The sequence below is a fragment of the Acartia tonsa genome, chromosome 3, assembly GCF_053477335.1.
Source record: "Acartia tonsa isolate MP-2025a chromosome 3, ASM5347733v1, whole genome shotgun sequence".
Lineage (NCBI taxonomy): Eukaryota > Metazoa > Arthropoda > Copepoda > Calanoida > Acartiidae > Acartia > Acartia tonsa.
Genome location: NC_137262.1, coordinates 9,854,479 through 9,877,764, shown reverse-complemented (window position 1 = coordinate 9,877,764; position 23,286 = coordinate 9,854,479). Strand labels below are relative to the sequence as shown.

General features: G+C 32.9%; 1 protein-coding gene across 1 annotated transcript; it reads left to right on the top strand.

Moving 5' to 3' along the window:
- The first annotated feature begins 263 nt into the window (after positions 1 to 263).
- LOC145313261 (uncharacterized) lies at positions 264 to 19,286 on the top strand. The gene is made up of 10 exons (XM_080152582.1): positions 264 to 387; positions 5,169 to 5,319; positions 7,103 to 7,243; positions 11,915 to 12,031; positions 12,642 to 12,717; positions 13,257 to 13,534; positions 13,984 to 14,125; positions 17,046 to 17,409; positions 17,776 to 17,861; positions 18,454 to 19,286. The coding sequence occupies exons 1-10, from the start codon at positions 304 to 306 to the stop codon at positions 18,539 to 18,541; spliced, it is 1,527 nt and encodes a 508-aa protein (XP_080008708.1). The 5' UTR covers positions 264 to 303; the 3' UTR covers positions 18,542 to 19,286.
- The last annotated feature ends 4,000 nt before the right edge of the window (positions 19,287 to 23,286 follow it).

Here is a 23,286-nt window from a genome sequence, read left to right as displayed (position 1 = left end):
AAATGTTTACTATCATATTAATAAATTTCATGTTCTTACAATTCTCATCATTTTTATTTAATTTTTCCATACAAAAATCACGAAACCTTAATTTTAAACATCCAACGAAATCTTCGCGCTTCACCATCCCCGAGCTTAAGAAACCTCTGAGAGACGAATTTACCCATACACGACGCATTTATGCGTCATATTCGCCAATTTGCGTACACACACGCACACACATACGCACATGTTTGTACATATACATACATAGGCAAAGATGTTGCGAGAGTAAGGGAGCCGCGAGATACACATGATGGTCGTATGATGAAAACGCGCATTCCCTCTGAATCTTTGGTTGCTTGTGTTCAGTTGCATTGTTGTTGTGACCCTGTAAACATGTGCAGGGTAGGAACATTAACTTCATATAATACATTGTGGAGTGCAATAAAGAAAAAAATATATAAAAATGCGGGAATAAATTTGGTTAAGCTGTAATAATGAAATGTGTATTAATATTGTATTTGTTCTTAGTGAATTGTCTTAAAAAATTTAAAAAATCAATATTTGTTTCAAAGTTTAAAATGTTTTTGTTTCAACTTTTAAAAAATAGGATTAACCGTGGAAAGTATATAATGCGATAAATAACTATTAAAAATAAGAAAATTCCCTTCAAAATCTTTAATAATAATAATTTAAAATTCTATTATAATAAAAAATATTTGGCATAATGCAAATTTTTGAAGGAATTGCAAATTTAGGAATTATAGTTTTGATTTAACACTTTCTACATAAGCATTAAAATGCAGGGAGGGAGGGGACATTGTGCTGTTTATTTCACTAGTCCCCAAAGTGTTATAAAAACGTTTTCCTATTCGTTTACTTAACAATTTTGGAGACTTTTATTGAATTATGATTGGTTTGTCTGTTATTTGGTTTGTCAATTAAGTTTCAACCACTATTTTTAATCTATAGAAGGGATAATTTTTTGTATAGGCATTGGGGATGTACATCAATTTCTCGGCCATTGTCTTATCCCTTTAGATCCCTGATTAAAATTATTTTAGCAAACTAAAATATTTTTTTTTGGTATATCAAATGCTTGATATTTAATTATCTCTGCTGTAATGCTGTTTGTTGATTTTTTTTTTTTTTTTTCATGACATTTGTTATGGAAATTGTGCGGTGTATGCAAAATTTGTTTAATTTGTTTCTGGTTTCTGCTAAAATTTCCAAGAACTTTGACATTCATTTCCATCCGTTCTCTGGGTGCATTCTATGTCAGGCATCTAAAAGGGATTAGACAATGACCGATAAATTGATGTACAATGCAACCCCAATGATGATACACATAATTACCCCTTCTGTAGATTACAATTAAGAGTTGAAACGATTAGACACTTAACTTAATGAACCAATCAATGAAAATTCAATAAAAATTCCCATAGTTGTTGAGCCAACGAATAAAAAACAACTTTATTATGAAACTTTGAGGGGACTTTGAGGGGAACCGCCCCATTGTAACTCCTATTCAAGTTTAAACTTTTAATGCCCATAAAAAAATAAAATATTTTTCTTCCATGAAAAATAAAATTACAGACTTCAATAATTAAATTTCTCGTATTCATTCGAATCCGGTGGATAGGAACCGGTTCTCATCCATACGAAAAAACTATGTCTAGCATCGTATTATATCCAGCTTTCTACGAATATAGAAATGTACAATCATAAGATTAAAACCAGTTTTTTAGCCCCGAAGAAATGAAAGAACTAACTATCATTTTTCTTTCTGACAAAATCATATATATGCCTAATATAATTTAAGTCTAACACAGGTGACATGTTTAAAGTAGCTCTGCTGCTACACAGTAAGACTGCTATGTTATTTTTATACTGGTTTGTCTAAACACTAAGTTGCTTGCTTATGAGATGCATGGTTAATTGTTTTCTAGAAAATACGAAAATTTTCATGACAAATGCTTTAGTTTTATTTGAAACAAACTTGTATTTTTATAAAAAAAAAATAAACTTTACCTTTGATTAAAAAGTTCCATACAAATGGAGTGTGATGCATTATGAATTATCGGTACTTTCACATGGAGGGGGGGGGGGAGATTAATTAGCCCAAAATGAAATATCTTAAAAGTATTACTATATAATGTAACTAGCGGCTACGCCCCTAGAGGCTTCTAGTGGCACTTTAATTTTTTTTTTATATTTAAAGTATGTCGTTGACGTTAGACGTTTATGTTCGCGTTGAACTCTCTTTCTAAAATCGAGAACGTAAAAAAAATTTCGTTTTTTTGTGATTTCTCTTGGGAGGGTGGTAGAACCCTCCCCCCAAAATAGTTTAAAACCTTCCCGGGACATATGAGAATCTACCCTGTTAAGGAGAACCCGATCGGTTCAGCGGTTAGCGAGATCCTTCGGTACAGACACACAGACAAACATCCTGTTACTTTCGTATAAGGATGTAAGAGGATTCCCCTAATAAATTAGCATCATATACTCCATAACTTTCTTTCCATAGACGTCCAAGGGGGGGGGGAGGGGTAAAGTGGTGTTCACCCACCTAAAATGTAAATCACTCTTTAACCCCCCCAAATTAAAAAAAATACATTCTAAAACCTTTGGAACCCCCCATTTTACCCCCCCCCCTCCAAAAAAGCTTAGGCGTCATTGTTTCTTTCCCAATCATTTTGCAGCTTTTCTTGTATTCTTTGATATATTATTCTGGGTATTTTAATTCTTGTTATCGATTTTATTAGATAAAAAAAACATAACTTATGTACTGAAATTGAATTAATAACAAATAAACTACCATAATGTTTTGCTGAGGAAAAAGTAATTTTCTATTTCCGGTAGCAAAGGATATAAAACTTAATGTTGTATAAACAAGAGTGTGATTAATGGATAGGAGAAGACAATGAATGATCAATTTAATTCATTTGGATTGTTGTTTCAAGATCATTAGAAGTGAAGGCCATAAGCTGTGGGTTTTTACACAGGGATTAAGGGAGGGGACAATGGATCGAATATTCAATTTTTTGGTTAGACTTTGGGTACTGGCTTAAAGGGAATGTGCAAGAATTTAGCAGTTTCTGACTGAGTTTGGGTACTAGTGCATGAAATGCCTCTACTCGCTGTGTTAGTTTTGAATATAGCAGACAGAAGAATTTGATTTGATATGGCTGGTTTAAAAAAATATTTCTCCAAAAAATATCATTTCATAGATAAAAACTTTATTGTAATATTTTTGTAATGAACAATCAAAGAACCCTAATCTAACAACCTAAATTTAATTATTTCCTTAAATCTATGAAAAAAGGTTGAACGAGTTTCTGGGAGATTTTTCTAGTAATTAATTACATAATGGTTACGTCAGTCTGATAACTGGTAATCTTATTTTCAAATGATTGCTTTTTTCTTGGAACTTTTCTCTTACTTTATAGTTTTCTCAATTATCACCCCCTTTATAATTTCCTCCAAATTTTCTGGATTAATCTGGATTTCATGGCCTTTCTTTGAAAACTATTAAATTGAATTAATTGCCCATTGTCCCCTCCCTTACTCCCTGGTTTTTAAAGGCAACACATCTCCCAACACAACATTTATAATTAACTTGCATGCTGGCAGTTTTTACCAAGAGAAAGAAATAAGCAAATAAGCAGAAAAAAGCGAATGCAATTTTATAAAATTCTGCTTATTATAGAATATTAATTATGCTTTTTTAGGGTTCAAATTGCAATTTTTGTATACCTACAATTACAAATGAACATCTTAATCTTAATAATATGAATTACATCACGGCTCAAAATCGTTTCAAAAATGGGATCGACGAACCATAACAAAACACGTATATTTATTATTCACAAAGATAAGGGTAATAATTCTTCTGATAATATATATTATAATTATACTAATGCTCATGTAAAAAAAAACGCTAGATTATTTCTACCCTTAAAAAATCTGTCAAGAAAAATGATTTAATAACCAACCTTTCCCAAATCCATGAAAAAAATAAATATGTAACCTCAGATGCGGCTTTGCTTGTTGGTCAAGCAAAATCTTAAAAAATATTATTGCTTCCGAACAAGGAAATCAATTAATCTTATCAAATTCATAGTGTGAAATAAAAATTTTACGTTGTAATAGTTATTTATCGCATCATATTATAGACAGCTTTCCAAATATATTTTAAAAATATGAGATTAATACTAGTTTAATACCAAGCTAACAAAAATGGTATTGATTTTATGAGTTTTATTTTAATGCGATGCTATATATGATTTTTCATTATGACCGGTTATAATCTAGCGGATATTAATCAGTTTGGAAGTCATACTGGAAAAAATATATATATTTTCACAATTGCCATTATAGCTAACATTTGTAAAGAAATCTCGGGTATAGTCCCTTTCGTAACATCGCACCTTATGGGGCGATTCCTCGTATTTTTCACAGTAGCTTTTCTCCTATTTCTAGCCCCTGTGGGGGGCTCTAACCCTGCAGGGCCAATTACCTAACACTGTGGGGCAAACACCTAACCCAATATAACCTAACCTAACCTAAAATAACCTATAAAAAGCCATTTTAAAAATACGACGAATCGCCCCTTGTGAGGCGATGCTACGAAAGGGACTATTCCCGAAATCTCTCTTGTAGTTTACAACTTGAATTTTATATAGTTGTTTTAAACCAAACAATAGTAGAAAAAATACAATTAGCTGCACGTTCTTGCCATTTACAAATTAATACACATTTCATAAAAACAACATAAAAATATTGGGATAATTAATATTAGAGAACCTACCAGGGAAAAAGTTAAAAATGATATAAAAAAACAACTCATTTAATTATACATTGGTTTTTACAGGAACTTTTAGCCTGTCTTCATCCAGTCTTTGTCGAGGCTCTACTTATTAGGAAGGACGTCCAAGCTTTTTATTTTTTTGGGGGGAGGTTATTAGTGTCTAAAAATCTGGATAGGGGGGGATAAAATGGAAAAATTACCCCGTTTAAATTTTTTTTTGAGGGAAAGCCTGGTTTAAAGGTTTTGTAAAATTTGTTTTATTGGGGGGAGGGGAGTTAAGATTTAATATATTTGAAAAACATACCTCCTCTCCCTTGGACATCCATGATTATCAGGACATAACTAAAATCCACTTAATTTCTTTTTATTCATTAAGGTGCTACTGATATCCCTGTTGCTTGGTGCCAGCACAGGTGCTCCCAGTGTCCAGGAACCTGTCCATCATGTCCAGCCAGCTGACCACAACCAGCAGGCATATCCCACATTCCAACAGGATTCTGTTTCAGACCTGGGACAAGATGATTCAGGGAAATGCTTTGCTCTTTATCCATAATTATACAAACAAGTACAATAACATTCAACTGTAGCAAAGCTGTTTAAAATCATAAAATATCCGGTCATTTAGATATAGTTAGGGAAAGAAGGAAAAGAAAGTTAAACAAGGATGGCAACATCCTTTAGTAGGAAAAAATGAAAATATTAAAAGAAACATAAAGAGAAGATGCCTATTAGCCTGTAAATTAAATTTTGATATAAAAACACGAAATATCCATGAGAAATTAATAATAAGGCTACTAGTCTATTCATCTTTATACACAAAAATCCATTAAAACTAAAATTACCCATAAAAGTTTTAAAAATCAGAACAAAAATACCAAGGACATTTGAAAAATAAATAATTAGGCTATATGCATAAAAATTCTTTAGAAAGACGGGAAATTTAATTTGAATTTGAAAATTGGACCACAAACACCTAATCTTACAATTCAATCTCAAACCCGCTAGATGAAAGTGCATAAGATAAGGCTATTCCACTGTCAAAATAATGGATTTTGCCCATATGTCTCGGAATAAATTGCTAATGTAACAAGATGGTGTGTGTACATTCATCGTTTGAAGAGTTTAAATTTCATTTAAAATTTTGGAAAATAAAAGAGATATCTATCTGTTGATCAGGAACACGAATATGACAACTGAATTTTCATAACAAAATTATTTTCTCTATTTGTAAATCATTTAATTACAAGTTTAATAAGATGCAGAATATCAATAAATTATGACTAGTGGCGAAAGGGAAAGGCAGTCAGTCCATTATAAAATCTCTTGTTTTAGGAGGGTATTGAGTTTACATCCTCATACCAAAATTATCATACTAGTGTGCAGAAAAATTGGAGGCAAAATATTTATTCTTGAGGTGCCAAATCTCTGTTCATGGTTTTGATACTTTCAACTTTGTGCATCAAAACCTTTCAACTTTTACATACAAAATTATTTACTTTTTTTTGCATAAAGATTAAATTGGATGAAGATTTTGTACAAGTCCCACTTCCCTACACACCCCTCCCCCCCAAACCCTTCTCAACCCTCTCAAATCATGTTTAATATTTTACAAGACTCAATTTCTTCTTCCGTTTTCCTTTTTCCTTAAACTCAAATTTAAATGTTAAATATTTATTTTGTGTACAATATAAATTTTATCTATTAGCTAAAAGGCAATGCAATAATTTAAGTAACATAGGTTTTACTTCTTAAAAAGCCTAAAATAAATCACTTCTTTGCTTAACTTTGCATCTTTGAATATTGTTTTATTAAGTCCTTGCTTGCTAAAGCTCTGCATATAATATGCAAATTCCAGATTTTTAGCCTAAAAAATGCATTTTGCCATTTTAAATCATAACACTTTTATATTTTTTGCAAATTGATTGACAAAATTTTAGTGGCAGTAAAATAACAAAATTTGAATTGGTTGATTTGATCTTGACTATTTTTAGTAGCAAATATGCACAGTTGCTCTATAATTGTCATGTATCTATATGTTTGTCTGTCACAAAGTCGCTAATACCATATTAATTCCAATTCTCCTCTCTTTCTCTCTCTCTCTCTACTTCTTCTTTTCCTCTTCTTGCCAGTCTAACTATATAACTCAAAAGTATCATAAGAATTTTAAATTTTTTTTAGATTTTACTGAAATTTTGAACATTACCAATTTATACATCCTTATATGAATTAAGATCTACTAATTGATTGAGGTTTTTCCAAGATTTTATGGCTTGAATTAACTTTAAAAACTAAGCATTTTATTAAAATTAGATTTTGTGTTGACAGCTGGAAATTCCAGAGACTTCCCAGAGAATCTAGTTGATGAGAGTGGTGATTATAATTATTATAATGATGAGGAGTACAGCGAGGATCCGTCGGAAGCAAAGTTTCTTTCCCTCACAAAAGAGCTAGGTAATACCATTAATTTATTTTCATCTGGATAAATAAAATAAATATAAAAATTATGGCTCAGCAGCCATCAATAGTTTTCTTTAGGGCTGTTGCCACAACCGGTGGATCATGGTGGCTTATTTTATTTGTCCATTAAATAGAGTATTGTTTATTTAAAAATTCTAAATAGTATTTGCTTAAAAATATTATTTTTAAAAATAAAATATAGTAGCTTTTTTGGTTGAAGCAAAGGAAAGGAAAATTGGGCTGTTTTAAACTAGTACCCAAAGTTTAATAACAACGTATCTCATTTGCTGACACAACCCAATCTGTCCAGATTTTGTATCACTTTTAAAAAGTGCGATTCCTGTGACGTCATATAAAAAGGGAAGGGGGGAAGAAAATCTCTTCCCTTTTCTCCCATCTCTTTTGAAGAGATGTTCTTCTCCCCTTCCCTTTTTCTTTCCCGAAACGTATATGACGTAACTGGAATCGCACTTTTCAAAGTGATACAAAATCGGGACAGATTGGGTTGTGTCTCATTTGCTGATTTAAGAACTGATAGGAACTTTTTTGGCTATATTTTCTCTTAACATAGGCTCCGTTAGGCTATCGGTGAAGTAATTACACTGTTGTAAAATTTAAAGATAATTTGTACTCCTGCAACGCTTAGTACACATTTCACTAAATCCTTTATACCACGTTTATCTAAGCACACTCATGTTATGCAGGGCTTGGTAGCCGCGTGCCAGCCATCTGTCAGCCGCAGAGTTTTCACATTCTAAAGATTTTAAATCTGCTGGATGTCTAAACTGTTCCTAACGGGCCGGACAATCCGCCCATTGAGTAAAATTTGTCAAGGACGCCCAAGCTTTTTATTTTGAGGGGGATGGGGGGAGGAGGGGGGTAAATGAGGGGTTTCAAAGGTTTGAGGGGAATAATATACTATATCTATGATTTTTTTGTGGGGTAAAATGATAGGTTTCATAGTTTGAAGGGGGTAAATGCCCCTTTACCTCGAACCTCGTACGCCTATAAGAGTACTCCAACTGGTTTAATTCCTCGGCTACCGAGCCCTGGTGTAATGTAAACACTAAACATAATCCTATTTAAATCTGCTTCACTTCAAATGAAACATTGAAACAAACATTTTATGTAAATGCGCATGTAACATCTACTTCTGAGTTATGATGGTAATACACGTTTTTATGCTTTCTCAGAGCAGTTGCATAAAAAAGCAGGGTAATCTAATCTCCTCTTAGAAATATTTTTTCAATTTTGAAAATTTTCATACTAACCCTCCCCCCTCATTCCCCCGACAGAACTATGAACTCTGGCCGCGGCGCTCGGCCCCCTTTCCTGCCTTGCCGCAGCGCTCGGCTCCCTAGCCTAAAACCTAACCTAACCTAAAATAGTTGTTCTGTCGGAACTAATAGGAACTTAAACAATATATATCTAAGCAAAATACTTGGTACTTTTACCACTTATTGTTAATTTGGGTACTACTATTTCATAATTACACGAGCGGCTGCGCCCCTAGCATCTAGAAGATTTGTATTGTTTGGGGTAGGGAGGGAGTAAATTAGCCTAAACCATCTCGGGACCTATTTGAACCTTACTTAAAATGAAAAATTAAAATTTTAAGCTTCAGACAGAAAAATACTTCTTTATACAATAGGATAGTTGTCTTTAGGGGAGGGTTGAAAAGGTCAGAAAAATATACGGAAATTATCCTTAAATACATTCATAAAGCTTTTATGAAAAGTATAACACATTTGGTCCAGCAATTTCTGAATTTTTTTACTTCAGACATAAATACCATATATTATTGTACGTTGCATATTCTGTACATTTACCTTTTTAAACGGTGTACAAATTTTTAAAAAAGGACAATTTACTTAAAACCAAACATTTTTAGAAGCAGAAAGCCTTTGTATTTTTTAAACTTGCATACATTTTTGTGTAGACATTTAGTTAAAAATACATTTATTGCTCTAAAAGAACTTTATCTAAGATCAACCAAAAAATTTGCCTCCATTGACCTATACAGTTGAGCCCTGATTCTAGAAAAATGGGATCATTTCATACTTTTATGTGACTTTAACTTTGTTGTATACAGGCCTAAATACATCATTTGTATACAAAATATTGGTTGTTAGGTTTAATAGTCCAAAATTTATTTCTGTCTGCCTAAAACTAACCCAGTTAGGGTCATTTTTTTGTTTTAAAATCAGCTATGTTTTTTTTTGATATACTTAAAATAATTGGGAGGAGGGGGGATATTTTTTTGTTTGTTTATTATTTTATATCAAGTTAAGTTAGGTTATATTGAGTACAGAGAAGCCCCGCATGTTTAGGTCACCATTGGTATAGGCCCTGCAGGCATATACATAGGAAAATACTACCACTTCTTTTTAAATTCTTGAAGGATGGGGGGGGGGGGTTAAGTGCTCAACAGACATTTTGTGGGAAAGTCCCTAATAATATATAAGCTTTGACAATCTTAATCATACATCATATCATTTTCAATTTGTTTAAAATTAGAGGAAGCAGGTTCTTTACTCTATTAGGCTCTTCAAGGAAATCGCCAGATATTTTTTAAGTTCTCTCTATTCTTATTTTTATAAAAATTTTTTTTCTTTATGATATCTATAAAAAGTAATCTACACTTCCAATTAAGAAACCATTTTTGTCATTAATTAATGAAAAAATACATAACAAACAAATAGATTTGACCATTGTATTATTTTATAATCTCTATAAATTAGATATACAATACACAGGAATAAGTAATTTTATGATAAATTAATCTTCACCTAATTTTATAGAACTGAATGCTTTCTTTCATAACATGCATGGGCGGAATAAATGTAGAATATACGTTGATATGACAGTGAAATAATTGTCGTCAATTTGAGTTAATATTTTCCCTGTTATTTATTGGTCAGTTTTGTTCATCCAGTAAGATATAAAGGGATGGGGGATTGGGTGGATCTTTTTTTTAGCCCGCTACAAGTTTCACTTTATTGCATTACAATTGACTCATTACTGAGTTATAAGAGGAGGGATGGAGGGTATCGTTATATTATTATCGTTATTTTAGCCAGCTGGGAGAAACATTTTATCAGGGTATGCTAGAAATATCTCACAATATCCACGTATTCTATTTCCATTACTGGATTTCTAGCTTAAATTATATCCAACTAACATTCCTTTATCCCTGGTCTAAATGGAAGTACCGTGTAGCCCAAACATTAACATGAACATACCTATCTCTGTATCCCTGGTCTAAATGGAAGTACCATGTAGCCAAAACATTAACATGAACATACCTATCCCTGTATCCCTGGTCTAAATGGAAGTACCATGTAGCCAAAACATTAACATGAACATACCTATCCCTTCATCTCTGGTCTAAATGGAAGTACCGTGTAGCCAAAACATTAACATGAACATACATATCCCTGTATCCCTGGTCTAAATGGAAGTACCATGTAGCCAAAACATTAAGTGTGTTTCCCTCTGTTTATACCAAATTATTTATGGATGTCAATTCTTATTATCTTATTGATCTTTCCTCTAGGGAGAAGCGATATTTATATATTGCATTTCATTTATAATTTTTTTCCATAAGGAGAGAAATAAAATTGGATTCTTCGAAAAATAGTTCATAAAAGAAGCGAAGCAACCCTATAATCAAAATATCCGTCTTTTAGGAATGGTATAAAGGAAACTAGCAGAATTTTTAGGTTGCTATTTAAGATTGAAGGATGATTTTTTTTGAAGATTTTTTTGATCAATGTGTTTCCAGTATATAATCTACTGCCAATCTGTCATATATACATATACATATACATATACATATGACTTTTTACTTTATTTTTTTTACACTCATCATATTTCGATTACTGGCTTCATCCCTCAAACTACGTTTTTTGTGTGATTCGCTTCTTTAGGGTACTGTCATACTTGTTTGCATTCATTTTGTAAACATTTAGGGTTTGTAATAGTATGAATTCATATTGTATGCCAACGTACATAATGGCATAATCTGTTTAGATAAAAATACATTGATTCAAAATATGGCTTTTTAAAAATCCCAACCAAAAACGGTAAAGACATCTACCTGTTTTATACTTTTTTTATTTTGTAAGGGAAAAATATAAAATCGATGCATCCTAAAATGTTATTTACATATTCCTAAATGATTTTGTTTTTGTTGTTGACCACTAATAACTAATGTCTGGGATGTGTCACTCAACTTGTTATTTCATTATTTTGTTTACATCCAGCTTATACCAATAGCGAAATTAATTTGGAAAAAAATCCCGAAACCTATACGTGTTTTTCAGCTTTCATTTGGGGGCAAAACATCGAAAAATTGACGACCTCTCCATTTGCCCCCCAAAAATTATATTAGATTTATTTTGCTTGTTGGTTATACCTTATACCTGGTTTACATCACCAAGGTACCACCACCCTCCCAAGAGAACTATCAACCTCCCCCCCCCCCAAAAAAAAAAATTTCAAAAAAATTTTCTTTTTAAACTAAAATTTAAAATAAGGGGTGGTCTTCTCCCCCGCCAAAAAAAGGCTCCCCCCCAAAAAAATTTTACTTTTTCTTATAGAATCTAAAATAAAAAAAATGGGTAGTTCAAAAAAAGCTATCAATTAACGAAGAAATTATTTTAGGAGACGTGAGTGATCTGAACCTGTTGAATATGAACCTGCCGCTGGGAAGTTTATCATCCAAGGCCTCCGCTGTTATCAGTCTTAATGACTCTGTCACTAATACACTGTCTACTATAGGTAATATTTTTATTGATAAAAGATGGACAACATCTCGAAAAAATATTTCGGATATAGTCCCTTTCGTAACATATAGGGAGATTCACCGTATTTTTCATAGTAGCTTTTCTCCTATTTCTAGCCCCTGCGGGGGGCTCTAACCCTGTGAGGCAATCACCTAACCCAATATAACCTAACCTAACCTAAAATGACCTATAAAAAGCCATTTTAAAATACGACAAATCACCCCTTATGGGGCGATGTTACGAAAGGGACTATTCCTAATATTTCTGTTAATATTCTATTATTTCAATTATATGCGGAGCCGCAGTTTTAATGACGGCATCGGAGCTTCTTTGTAAAAATAAGATGTCCATCACGGCTTCACACGATGTATGAAATATGTAACCGCCGTTACTTTTGGGTGGCTCCAATCTGGTTTCGGCAATAAGGAAAAAATTCTTCGGCTCTACATCACTGGTCTCGCAATTAATTTTTATATCTTGTACTGACCTGTAATTGACTTTCAAAGATAATTTCTAATTACTAGGATTGCTTAAATTTTACTAACAATAAACCAATGCTTAACAGAAAAAGAAACTAAATGAAAAATAATACTATTAATTTACAGGTAACCTTGGACTGCTAATTGGTGGTATTTATCTGCTTGGAAATAGCATTTCTAACAGCAACAAAGCTAAAGCCAGGTATAACTTTTCTTTTAGATTCTTGTTTTTGAAAGATAGAAATGATAAAGTTTTTTTTATAACTTTTGAAATGACGATTATGAAAATATAAGTAGATAAAAGAGAGGAATAACAGCCTGCAAGAAAAACGCAAATTTAACTGTTAAAAGACTGCTACATGTAGACCCAATACAACTTCAGCTTCAATTACGAAAAAGTTATAGACATTTTAAAATAACATTTTAGGTATATTAAATTTTGAAAATATTCCATTGCCCATAACAAAAAAACGTTGACTATAAAAAAATTATAAGATTATTTTCGTCAGAAAGTTAGGTAGCCTGTAACTGATTAGATTTTTACAATAAAAGCACACATTTTTATAGTCTAAATTATTTGAAAAAATTTGGTTAGTTTTTGAAGCTGAAAGCTTCCAATTTGGAGGATTGGTTCTACTCGTGGCAGTCCTTCAGCAGTTAAAGCTGTGTATTTCTTGCAAGTTTCCTTCAATCTAAAGAAAATTATAAATCATATTTGTCTACACACTTCCATGTTTACAGTGCCAGATCAGATCCAGGACCTGCCACAGTACCTGGCAGTGACTGGCGCAAGTACCTGGCCAAGCATCCTCCCAAGTTCACCAACGTCATGGAGACCTCCAGCCTGACAACATTCAACAAAAAGATGGGTCTCACCTACGGGAAGCCCAAGCCAGGCAGACAGGGAAGGCCAACAGAAAAGAAGCCCTATAATAACAAGCCTGCCAAGAAGTCATTTAGGCCAGCCAAGAGCAAGTTTGTGAGAAAGTCCAATGAGAAGAATATTGATGTCAATCAGGGAAGTTATTAATGACAATTTATTAACATAAAACGTTTTCCAGTATCACTTCGAAACCGGTTAATATCCGGTGGATTAGAATCGGTTCTCAGCCATACTTGTACGTTTTTATATCCGCGGAAAACTGTTTATGATATTATTACTTTCAAGCCAAGCTTATTAGATTATATTATAAATAAACCACATATAAACATGAACAAAATTTTCATTTTTTTTGTGAAACTGCTTATAGTGCCTTGTAAAAAATGAAGTCATACAATACAAATAACCAATGAAAGGTCAGTATATATTTTACCATTGGTCAATTACAATGTATACTTGCCTATCATGGTCGTGACATCATATTTTATCAGGCACTATCTGCTTCTTTTTTTGTTGTTTAATTATAACAAGGCTGAAAGTTAAAGTTAAAGTTAAAACAAAACATTTTGTTAATAACCTCCTATCAGGAGAGGCATTCCATGGTCCAAATGGAGCACCACCACAAGAGACCTGTCCAGGGCCCCGTCAACGGCCAGAATGACCGCCAGGGAACAGCTGGAAGACCTGTAGCCAACCTACGCCCCAGGATTCCTACTATTCCAACCTTGAGGTAAGTTTTTCTAAAAGAATTAATAATCCTTTAAGTCTGAAGTTTTTTTTATTGAAGTGTTTGTGTGTGTCAGTATGTCCTTCTGTTTGTCGGTAATGCTAGGTTTGTCAGATTTTTACCAGCAGCTTGAGGATTGTGTGTTAAACGGGATTTGACGAAAAGTCACTATTAAAAAATAATCATTTTAAATCCTCAGAGATTGTATCCTGTAAGGCTATAGCCCTTTACGAGTGGTTAGAAAGAAGTTAGAAATATTAAATTAATTATAAAAAGGTTATGGCATAGGTTAGAATGAAAGTACCCAAAAATTTCCATTTCATAGAAAAATATCATGCATTCTTTATGTTTTTTTTTATTGCAAGGTTATCCATGTCTATAATTTAAACCATTAAAACTCCCTATTAAATTTGTTTTAATTTTAAATGCATATTAACAATATGCCAAATTAATTAAAAGTTAATTACAGTATGTACTGTGATTATGCTTAATTAATGCAAAATTATAAGTTCATGCAAAGAATTTTGATTCAGAACTTCAACATTTTTTTGCATATAATACGCTAGAGGCTTCGCCTCTTGCCTCTAGGTGCTTCGCTCTGAAAGATGGTGAGGGTAATCCAAAAATTGTAATGCATGCTCAAAGTCTACAATTTAAATATGCAACATCATTATTATATCTAAATATCCCTTTTCCTCTTTTTTTTCTCGAAAATTAGGCGTCCCACCACCCTAAAAATTCGCCTAAAACCTTTGTATTTAGCGACAAACAGACAAACATAAATCTATAAAGAAAATTGCTAGAGCTAACCGTCATTGATAAAAATACTGGATATTCTCTAATAATTTATGGAAAAGCTTTGTTTTTTTAAATAGGAACTGTTTGGCATTTCTCACAACTTTCACAAATTTGAAGAAAGTTTTCTTTAACAAAGAAGGTATTGTTCATAGCGCATAGAAAAGATGCTTTGAAATTTTTAAAAAAAGTGAGATTACTTTATTTAGGCCAGGTTTAGACTTCTAGCTGATTTTTAGAATAGTAAAAGTTTGATTTCCCTGAGGCTTACAGGCGGTTGACGAGCCCTGGCATATACTCATTTATTTTTATATAGACAGATTGGTTTTTGGGTTAACATCCTAACAAGCGTCTTAACTAAACAAGGATGACAACATCCATAAAAGCGAAGCACTGAAACGGTAGGACAAACGAACACAAACACTTGTATAGTGTCAGAACTGAATAATAAGAATATAAATGTATAAGAGTCGAAGCAAAATCATAAGTAAATTTGTTGAAAAGCGTAATGTTTAAGGACATACTTACATTTTTAGGACTTGATTATAGAGTTTCTTCGCCTATTATACTTTGTTGTCCCAGGAATCAATATACCAAAAATCAGATCAATCGGATAATTAGATCACATAAAAATTTGTTGTTAAAAAAGTAAAAAAATCTACATGTTTAAAATGGACGTACGGAAATTTTATAGTAATGATTATAGAGTTGCTACGCTTTCTAAATCGTACCTAACTACTAAAGGAATCGCCATGCAAAATTTGAAATCGATAGGACAATTCTAACATGCCTAAATTAACGAAAAAAGCTATCCGATACGGACGGACGGACGTACAGACGGACCGACCCTAATTATAGAAAAGCTTCGCTTTAAAAAACAGAAATGATATAGAAGATACGTGGATATTATGACAGGGGAAAATTGTCAATTTTGTTTCCCAACGTGGACATCATTTATTGGTCAGTTCGTTCATTTGGTAGGAGGGGAGGGGGATGGGGTAAAGAGGTTGGATTGGGAAAATAGTTATTTTAGCCAGCTACGAATTTTACTTTATCAGAGAATATTAAATTCTGGTGTAACTTCCAGGTTATAATATAACATTAAAATAAGAAATTTGGCACAAATTAAATTTCTGTCAATATTGCCCTTAACTGTATAGGAATGAGCCAGAGAAAAACAGTCGGAGGGATGCATGATATAGAGAAACTTCTGTACTAAAATAAGACTCAAATGCTCACATAAAAAATTGAAATATGCTGAGTTGGCCAAATGCACTTTTTAAAAGCGAAGCTTTTCTACATTTAGGGTCTTTTTGTTGGTCCATCCAACAAGAACGGCTATGTTTTTTTTGTTGAGGTGGGGGGGGGGGGTGATGGATCTGAAAAAGGCTTGTAATCTTATTAATTTTTTAATGTTTTTAAGGGGGGTAAAAAGAGGGGTTTCAATATTGATGGAGATAAAAAAAACGTATACTCGCCCCCCATGGGCCATATCATTAATTTAGAAATTTTAATTTCGTTCTATCTATTTCAACTTAGCATGATGATTCTATTCTGTAACAAAGCCCGTGTGTCATTTTTTTTAAAAACAAAATTAAAATCATACTATTTTCCTTAATTATTGGTAGTTTGTCTTATTTTCTTGTTTGTTTAGCTACGCTGTTGTTAATGTTGTCATCCTTGTTTATCATTTTCTTTTCTTGTATGTTTGCATTGTCAATTACTTTGTAAATTGTGCGGAGAAAGTAAAACCACAGGAATAAGAGATATGGTTTTAAAAAATATTTCTATGTTCGAAAATGAAGTTACTCTGAAAGTGTTTAGAAACGTTTATCAGTATATCCTTCCTTAATGGTAGAGTGGCCCAATTGTTATTACTAACCCTGTAATACTTTATAAGTGTTATGTCTGTCTGTCTGTCTGTCAGTCTGTAATGCTAGGGTGGCCCTGCTACTAATTGTAACATTTATACATTTATAAAAAAAAGTAAAAAAAACTTGCTCTGTCTAACCTTTCAAGGGCACGCTAAAAGTTCTACTCTGCTCGGTGAAACTATACTGACCGGAATATGACGAGCATAATATCATTAATCTATTAGTATTCAGATATATGATAAAACTATATTAAGGTTGCGGATGCCAACAGTGACGTTACCAAACCTGCGTCTCAACCGTCCCAGCTTCTCTAACCTCCGCCAAAACCTGCGAGACATGGTTCCAACCCTGCGACCCCTGAACCTGCCCTCCGCGCCTGTCCTCCGTCCCCTGGCACCACTGACCCTGAGGCGCCCGCAACAGCCTGGCGGCAATCGTCGTCCTCCCGCAGGAGCCGCCGCCGCAGCCGCGCGTCCAGCCATTCCCGATTCAACATCATCTAGACCGGCACCAATATTGGCGTCTACAGCTGCTGCCGGACCCGTTTCCCCAGCCGCGCCTCAATCTACTTCAATCCGGCCAACACTGGGATTTGAAGATTCAACTTTCCGCAACCAGGCATTGATAACTATACATACATAAATATACAGATAGCTCATACTTTATTTTTTAGCATTCGAGCTTAATCTTGTTTCCTCAAGTTAATTTGGATTTAGATTGTATAAGGGACACGATGGAAACCTTGAGTACCTATGAAAAGGCTGTTCTTTTATAGTTGGCTTTTAAACTTTTGTTCAATCTTGACTGTCTGGTTTAAACAAACTTTTTTCCCTACAGGTTGAGGAATTTTGCTGTACATAATTGTGGTTGTAAAAATGTACATTAATTTAATGTCGACTGTCTTCAATGGAAATTTACTAAAAGCTTTTAAATGTTTTTTTTAATGCAACTGTTATTGGTATCCCATAGTTATCCATTACCCAGGCTAACCCCATCTTACCTGAACCAATAGAGTTCAATTCTGTATTTGACAGCAACGCAGACCCATTCGCAGAGTTCCGCGATGAAGAGTAAGTTCATTTTGACCTTAGTATTCTTATATAAAAAGTAATAGGATGTCTTTCTGTGTGTATATTTTCACAGTTTAGCTTTGCTTGGACCTGGAAAGGTTTTTAGCTATTTTGGAAGAGATACCACCCCTAGAAAAAATATCCCCTCCCCCCAAAAAAAACAGTTTTTTTTATTTTAAAAAGATTTTATTGAAAGTAAGGGGGGGGGGGTCGACTTTCCAAAAATGCCGCTAGAGGCCTCTAGAGTAAGTAATAAAAAAAAACGTTAGGGTGTCAAATTAAGTTAAGAATTCTTATTTTGTCATATTGCTCTACATAACACCAAAATTTATGGGTAATAATGGATATAAAACATACCTGGATATTATGACAGAGGGGAAATTGTCGTCAATTTAGGTAGCCTACATGACATCACTTTTAGGTCAGTTAGTTCATCTAGTAGGAGGGGAGGGAATGGGTTAAAGGGGATGGAGGGGGGATCGTTAGTTAACTTCAAGTTTAACTTTAATTGAGTACATGACAATCTGGTACAAGATCCAAGTAATAATAAATCCATTTAGTTAATACATATCCCTGGACATTCTAATTTTAGTTTTGGCGACGCTGCTTCTTTCCGTGAACTTTTGGACTCACAATTCGGTGATTTCCAGTTCAACAAAATCAAAAGAAAAGATGACTGAAGTAGTATTTTATTGGGTTGGGCCGGATATCCGGTCATTTTCAATATAATGCCGGATATCAGATTTTGAAACATTCCGGAAACCGGATATCCGGCTAATTTCTAATTTCTAATACCGAATATCCGGCATTATAAATCAGCCGGAAATCTGGTATCCGGCCAAAAAAAGTATCCGACCCAACATTAGTATTTTATAATTATTAATTTCTTATGTTGTTAAGAGATGCAAAAGAATATCTTATTTAATTATTTATCAAATTAGTTGAAGAATCTCATACAATTATTTTTTTAAAACATTTTTTTGCAGTTGCGAATTTTGAGTATTTTTTCTAGTCAATAGAATCTTGTGATTTGCAGATTTTTTAGACCCTTTCATCGGATGCTATTGCATAATATTCTTAATGAATTAAACAATATGTAATCAAAAATTTAAAAAAATCTATTTTCTTTTGTTAATTGTCTGTTAAAAGAGTTAATATGTGTATAGAAAAAAGACATTATAGCGTCAAGCATTTAAATATTTAACTTAAAAATCAGGGAAGACATTTTTTGGCATAATTTTGGAATATTTTTAAAGTCAAATAACCTTCTAAAATATCCCCCATCTAGTTAAAACAATCAAAAGTTTGTTGTAATGTCTTTTTTCTAAAGAAAAACTAATAATGTAATTGTACAAATTATACATTCAGATTTTTATTTTTATATTCATGTACTTGTAGAATTATTCAATATAATTTATAAAAAAATGTTACACCTAAACTTTTTTTATTAGAGATATGTCACCTGAAAAATATCTATTTTTCCTCTGACTTTGTTCTAAAAAGTTATGCTTCTTTTTTTAAATACTGTACCACATTCTTTAATGATACTAAATCTAATGAAATTATTTTATGCTAATCTAGTAGTTATGGTTGCCTTCTAGCCTAGGGTTTCCCTTTGTCTTTGAAATTTTTTAGGAGTTTATATATTTATACCAGTTTTGATAGCCCTGGCCTTCGGCCCCTTGGGGATAACAAAACTTAATTTTATGATTTTTTCATTTATTAATGGCGGATATCTGTCTATAATACGATGCGAAAAATAACTATCTTAACAATAATTTTCTGGTTAAAAATTAGATGCATAATTAATTACCATAACAATAAATTTTGAGTCTGATATCTGAGGGGGTGGGGGGAGGGTAGGGAATAGCAATGCTTTCATCTTAGTGCAAAATTGTTCGTGTGTATTGCATATGAACCATGAAGGGCAAACAGTGGCAAAAATTATCCAAGCAAAAACTTTTAGCATATATCATTCATAATTAACCATTTTTTATACATTTTCAATCACGAGAAAGAAAATTATTAAGATGATAAAAAATGACCTTCGTATTTAGAAGATAAATTATCCTAATTTAAATTATACTTTTTATCCCTAAGATAAGATAAATCTTTAAAATTTAAATTTGGTATTGCAAACAAATATTTTTCCTTTAACAGGGGTAATTACAGGAGGTGATATTGGAATGAAAATTATACTAGAACCCAAAGTTTTATAACACACTTATTGATTATTTTGTTTCAATTTGAAAGTGTCCAAACAACTTAAAGGGGTAATTTTTTTTCTCGTTATTGGGAATGTTCAACAATATATCGTCCATTGTCTGACCCAAAAAAATAATTCGCCCTGTGTACGCTTTCAAACATCTAATTATATGAAAATTCATCTTAAATTACATCTTGTGTAAAGTGAATTAAGTCTGCACTATAACTTGTGAACAAATGTCTTGTTACTTGAAACCAAATGATTATTATGCATATTATGTTTACCCTTGACCATGACCCTCGACGTTTATTACCCCCCGCTATCCTCCTATCCTCACCCCCTTGTATTTAAAAAGGGTACAAAATCTATATTCTAAAAAGAGTGGCTTGAGTAAGTGATACCGCAAAATTTCAATTCAATTTTGAAATGTACATAATAATATTAAGTGCGTTGCAGGAATAACAAAGACAATTAATAAACATTAAAAATAATCAGAAACTTGAAAAATCCAAAGTAAATGTAGGATAATTGTCTGTTTGTTACTGATCTTAAAAAGCGATGCTTTTCATAACTGCTAAATGAACTTTGGTAGGTTTCAGGCTATTTTTTATGATTCAATTCTCAGAAAGAATGGCTCTAAATCATCCCCATAGTATGTCTTTGATTTTCTATTTTTAAACCCATTTCTTCAAAATGGTTTTTATTATTTTTTTGGTTGATATGTCAAAACCCTTCTATCCCTGATACGTACGCATTTTGCGTCTTTCTGCGTATGGTTGTTTATCTGTTTTTCCCTGTGTTCAAGAAATTACGTGTGGGTTTGTGTATGTGTAAGTGTATGTGTGAGTGTGTGTGAGTGTGTTCTTTGCAGATTATGAATATTGACACCATATGGCGCTTTGCGAATGCGTTTACAGCCACTTATTATGGAATTACTACTGCTGCCTACCACTTATCCATCTTCCCTTTGGTAGCTGTGCGGATAGAGGACAAAATAATGTCATTTCTCCCGGCCATACGCCGTCATGCTGCATATTGGAAGGGTGACGCAAATTTCAGATCTCAGTTTTCGTTATTTGATTTACTATTTTTCTCTATAAAGCGATGCTTGCAAGATAATTTAATTCGCTATAATATAAAGATTAATTTTTCTCAGATCGCGAAATCTGGGATCTGAAATTTGCGTCACCCTTCAAAATGACGCATGACGGCGTATGACTGGGAGAAATGACATTATTTTGTACACTATCCTAGCAGTGCGCGCATGAGGTGGGAAGTGGTTTTAGCCAGTGATGTCTTTTTGTGATCATTCTAGACCTTAGATATTAATCTTTATATAATGTTTGTCTTTTAAACGTTACCATGCCACTTGTTAAGGAGAAATGCCATCATTTCAATGTGAAACCATTATGATTTTTTGCAAGACGAAATTTCAGTTTTGCAAATTTTGCTAGCTTTATAAAGTTTATTAAACTTGTAAATGTTCAAAATGTATTTGGTTAATACAAAACTTTAAACTTTAATACAAAAGAAAGACAATTAGAATTAAAACCATTTTATATCGGATGAAAGAATGGTAGAAAAAAGAATGAAAATTTATTTTTATATTCCTACCCCTGTCGATATGAAATTCAATGATATTCAATGACAATTACAAGGGAATTATGGTAACATTATACCGGTACGTTTTTTTTACAGGGACTGCATTGCCCCTTGCCTTCAGTGATCAACAATGAGAGGAAAACATCTCAAGACAAATTCAAAACTCTTGCCTGCTGCTTTCCATAACAGTTTTAACGACAGGTCCAACAACTACTGAAAACTAAAGAGAGCCAATCTCTACTTTTCTGTCCAAAAACCCGGGATAATACCCTGCGCCTGTTTTGGGTCAAGGAATTCTCCCTGCTCTAACTATTAATATCGCGCATCTGACATATCAGCAGTAGGAACAATTTTAACTACTTAGAGATTTGAACCCATCAGCCACCGGACATCTAGCGGAATCGCTACTTGTCAAGCAACTGTTGACAACTCATTTTATTGTTCAATCTTTTTTCAATGCTAAAAAATGCAGTTGAGTCTCTTTTATAAAACATGAGATAGCAATTATTATAAGCGTAGATTTTTTTTATAACTAGGGCCTGTCCGGACTTCCGTATGTACAACTGTCCGTCCGTCCGTAACATTTATCGTTGATCGTTTATTTAGGCATGATAGAATTGTTCTATGGATTTCAAACTTGGCATTATGTTTCCTGTGACAGTTGTGTATATTTTTTAATGCGTAGCAACTCTATGATTAATGCCATTACGTCCTTATGTCACTGTTGACAGTATTCTGTATTCGAGCATTGTGTTTTACACATTTTTAAAATTATTCTGCTCATCAAGTTCTGACACTCTACAAATGTTAAAATTCGTTCGTTTATCCTACCTACTGATTTTAGAGCTTCGTTTATGATAAATAATGTCATCTTTGTTTTGTTAGTCTATCAATTCCATTTGTCGAACAAAATTTTCAATATTGATGAAATATTATTGTTTTAAGAAATTATTTTGTATAATTAAGTATTGACAATGTTAATGAAAAATATTGTGAAACTGATTCAATGTATGGATTGGATATATTTTATACGTGGATATATTGACAGGGGAAAATTTGTCAGCAATTTAGCTTGAGAATATGGACCTCATTTATTGGTCATTTCATTTTTCCAGTATGAGGGGGTTGGGTAAAGGTGGATGGATGTGGGGTTTCGTTAATTTAGCCATCTGCGGGTATTACTTTATAAGAGTACATGAAAATCTGTTGCAACATCCAAGTAATAATATATCGATTAATACATTTGCCATTGTTCAGTTTTTTCTTAAGTACAGAATTTCTATCATCAGGGATGGTCTGCACGTCCGTCCGTTAGTCGGTCCTTAGTGATTAGCGATTATTGTTAAATTGTTAGAATTGTCCTATCTTTTTCAAACTCGGCTTTCTGAAACACTCGGTTACAATTTAGAAAGCGTACAACTCTATAATATCTACTGAATTAAGTCCGAATGTCCATTTTAAATATGCTGATGTTTTAGATATTTTGACATTATTTGGTGGGGAGGGTGTCCACCGCTAAAAAAACTTCCGTAAAAAAGTAGGCATATTTCCCCCAAAAAAATTACATCCCAATCGTTCTATCGGTTAGCTAGTTCTTTAGCTTCAAATGGACACATA

Excerpts from the sequence above, each read along its gene's own strand:
- LOC145313261 (XM_080152582.1), top strand. The coding sequence starts at position 304 with ATGATGAAAACGCGCATTCCCTCTGAATCTTTGGTTGCTTGTGTTCAG. Across the intron at positions 5,320-7,102 it reads CCTGGGACAAGATGATTCAG|ATTTTGTGTTGACAGCTGGA; the intron begins GGAAATGCTTTG and ends TATTAAAATTAG. Across the intron at positions 13,535-13,983 it reads GAATATTGATGTCAATCAGG|AGAGGCATTCCATGGTCCAA; the intron begins GAAGTTATTAAT and ends CCTCCTATCAGG.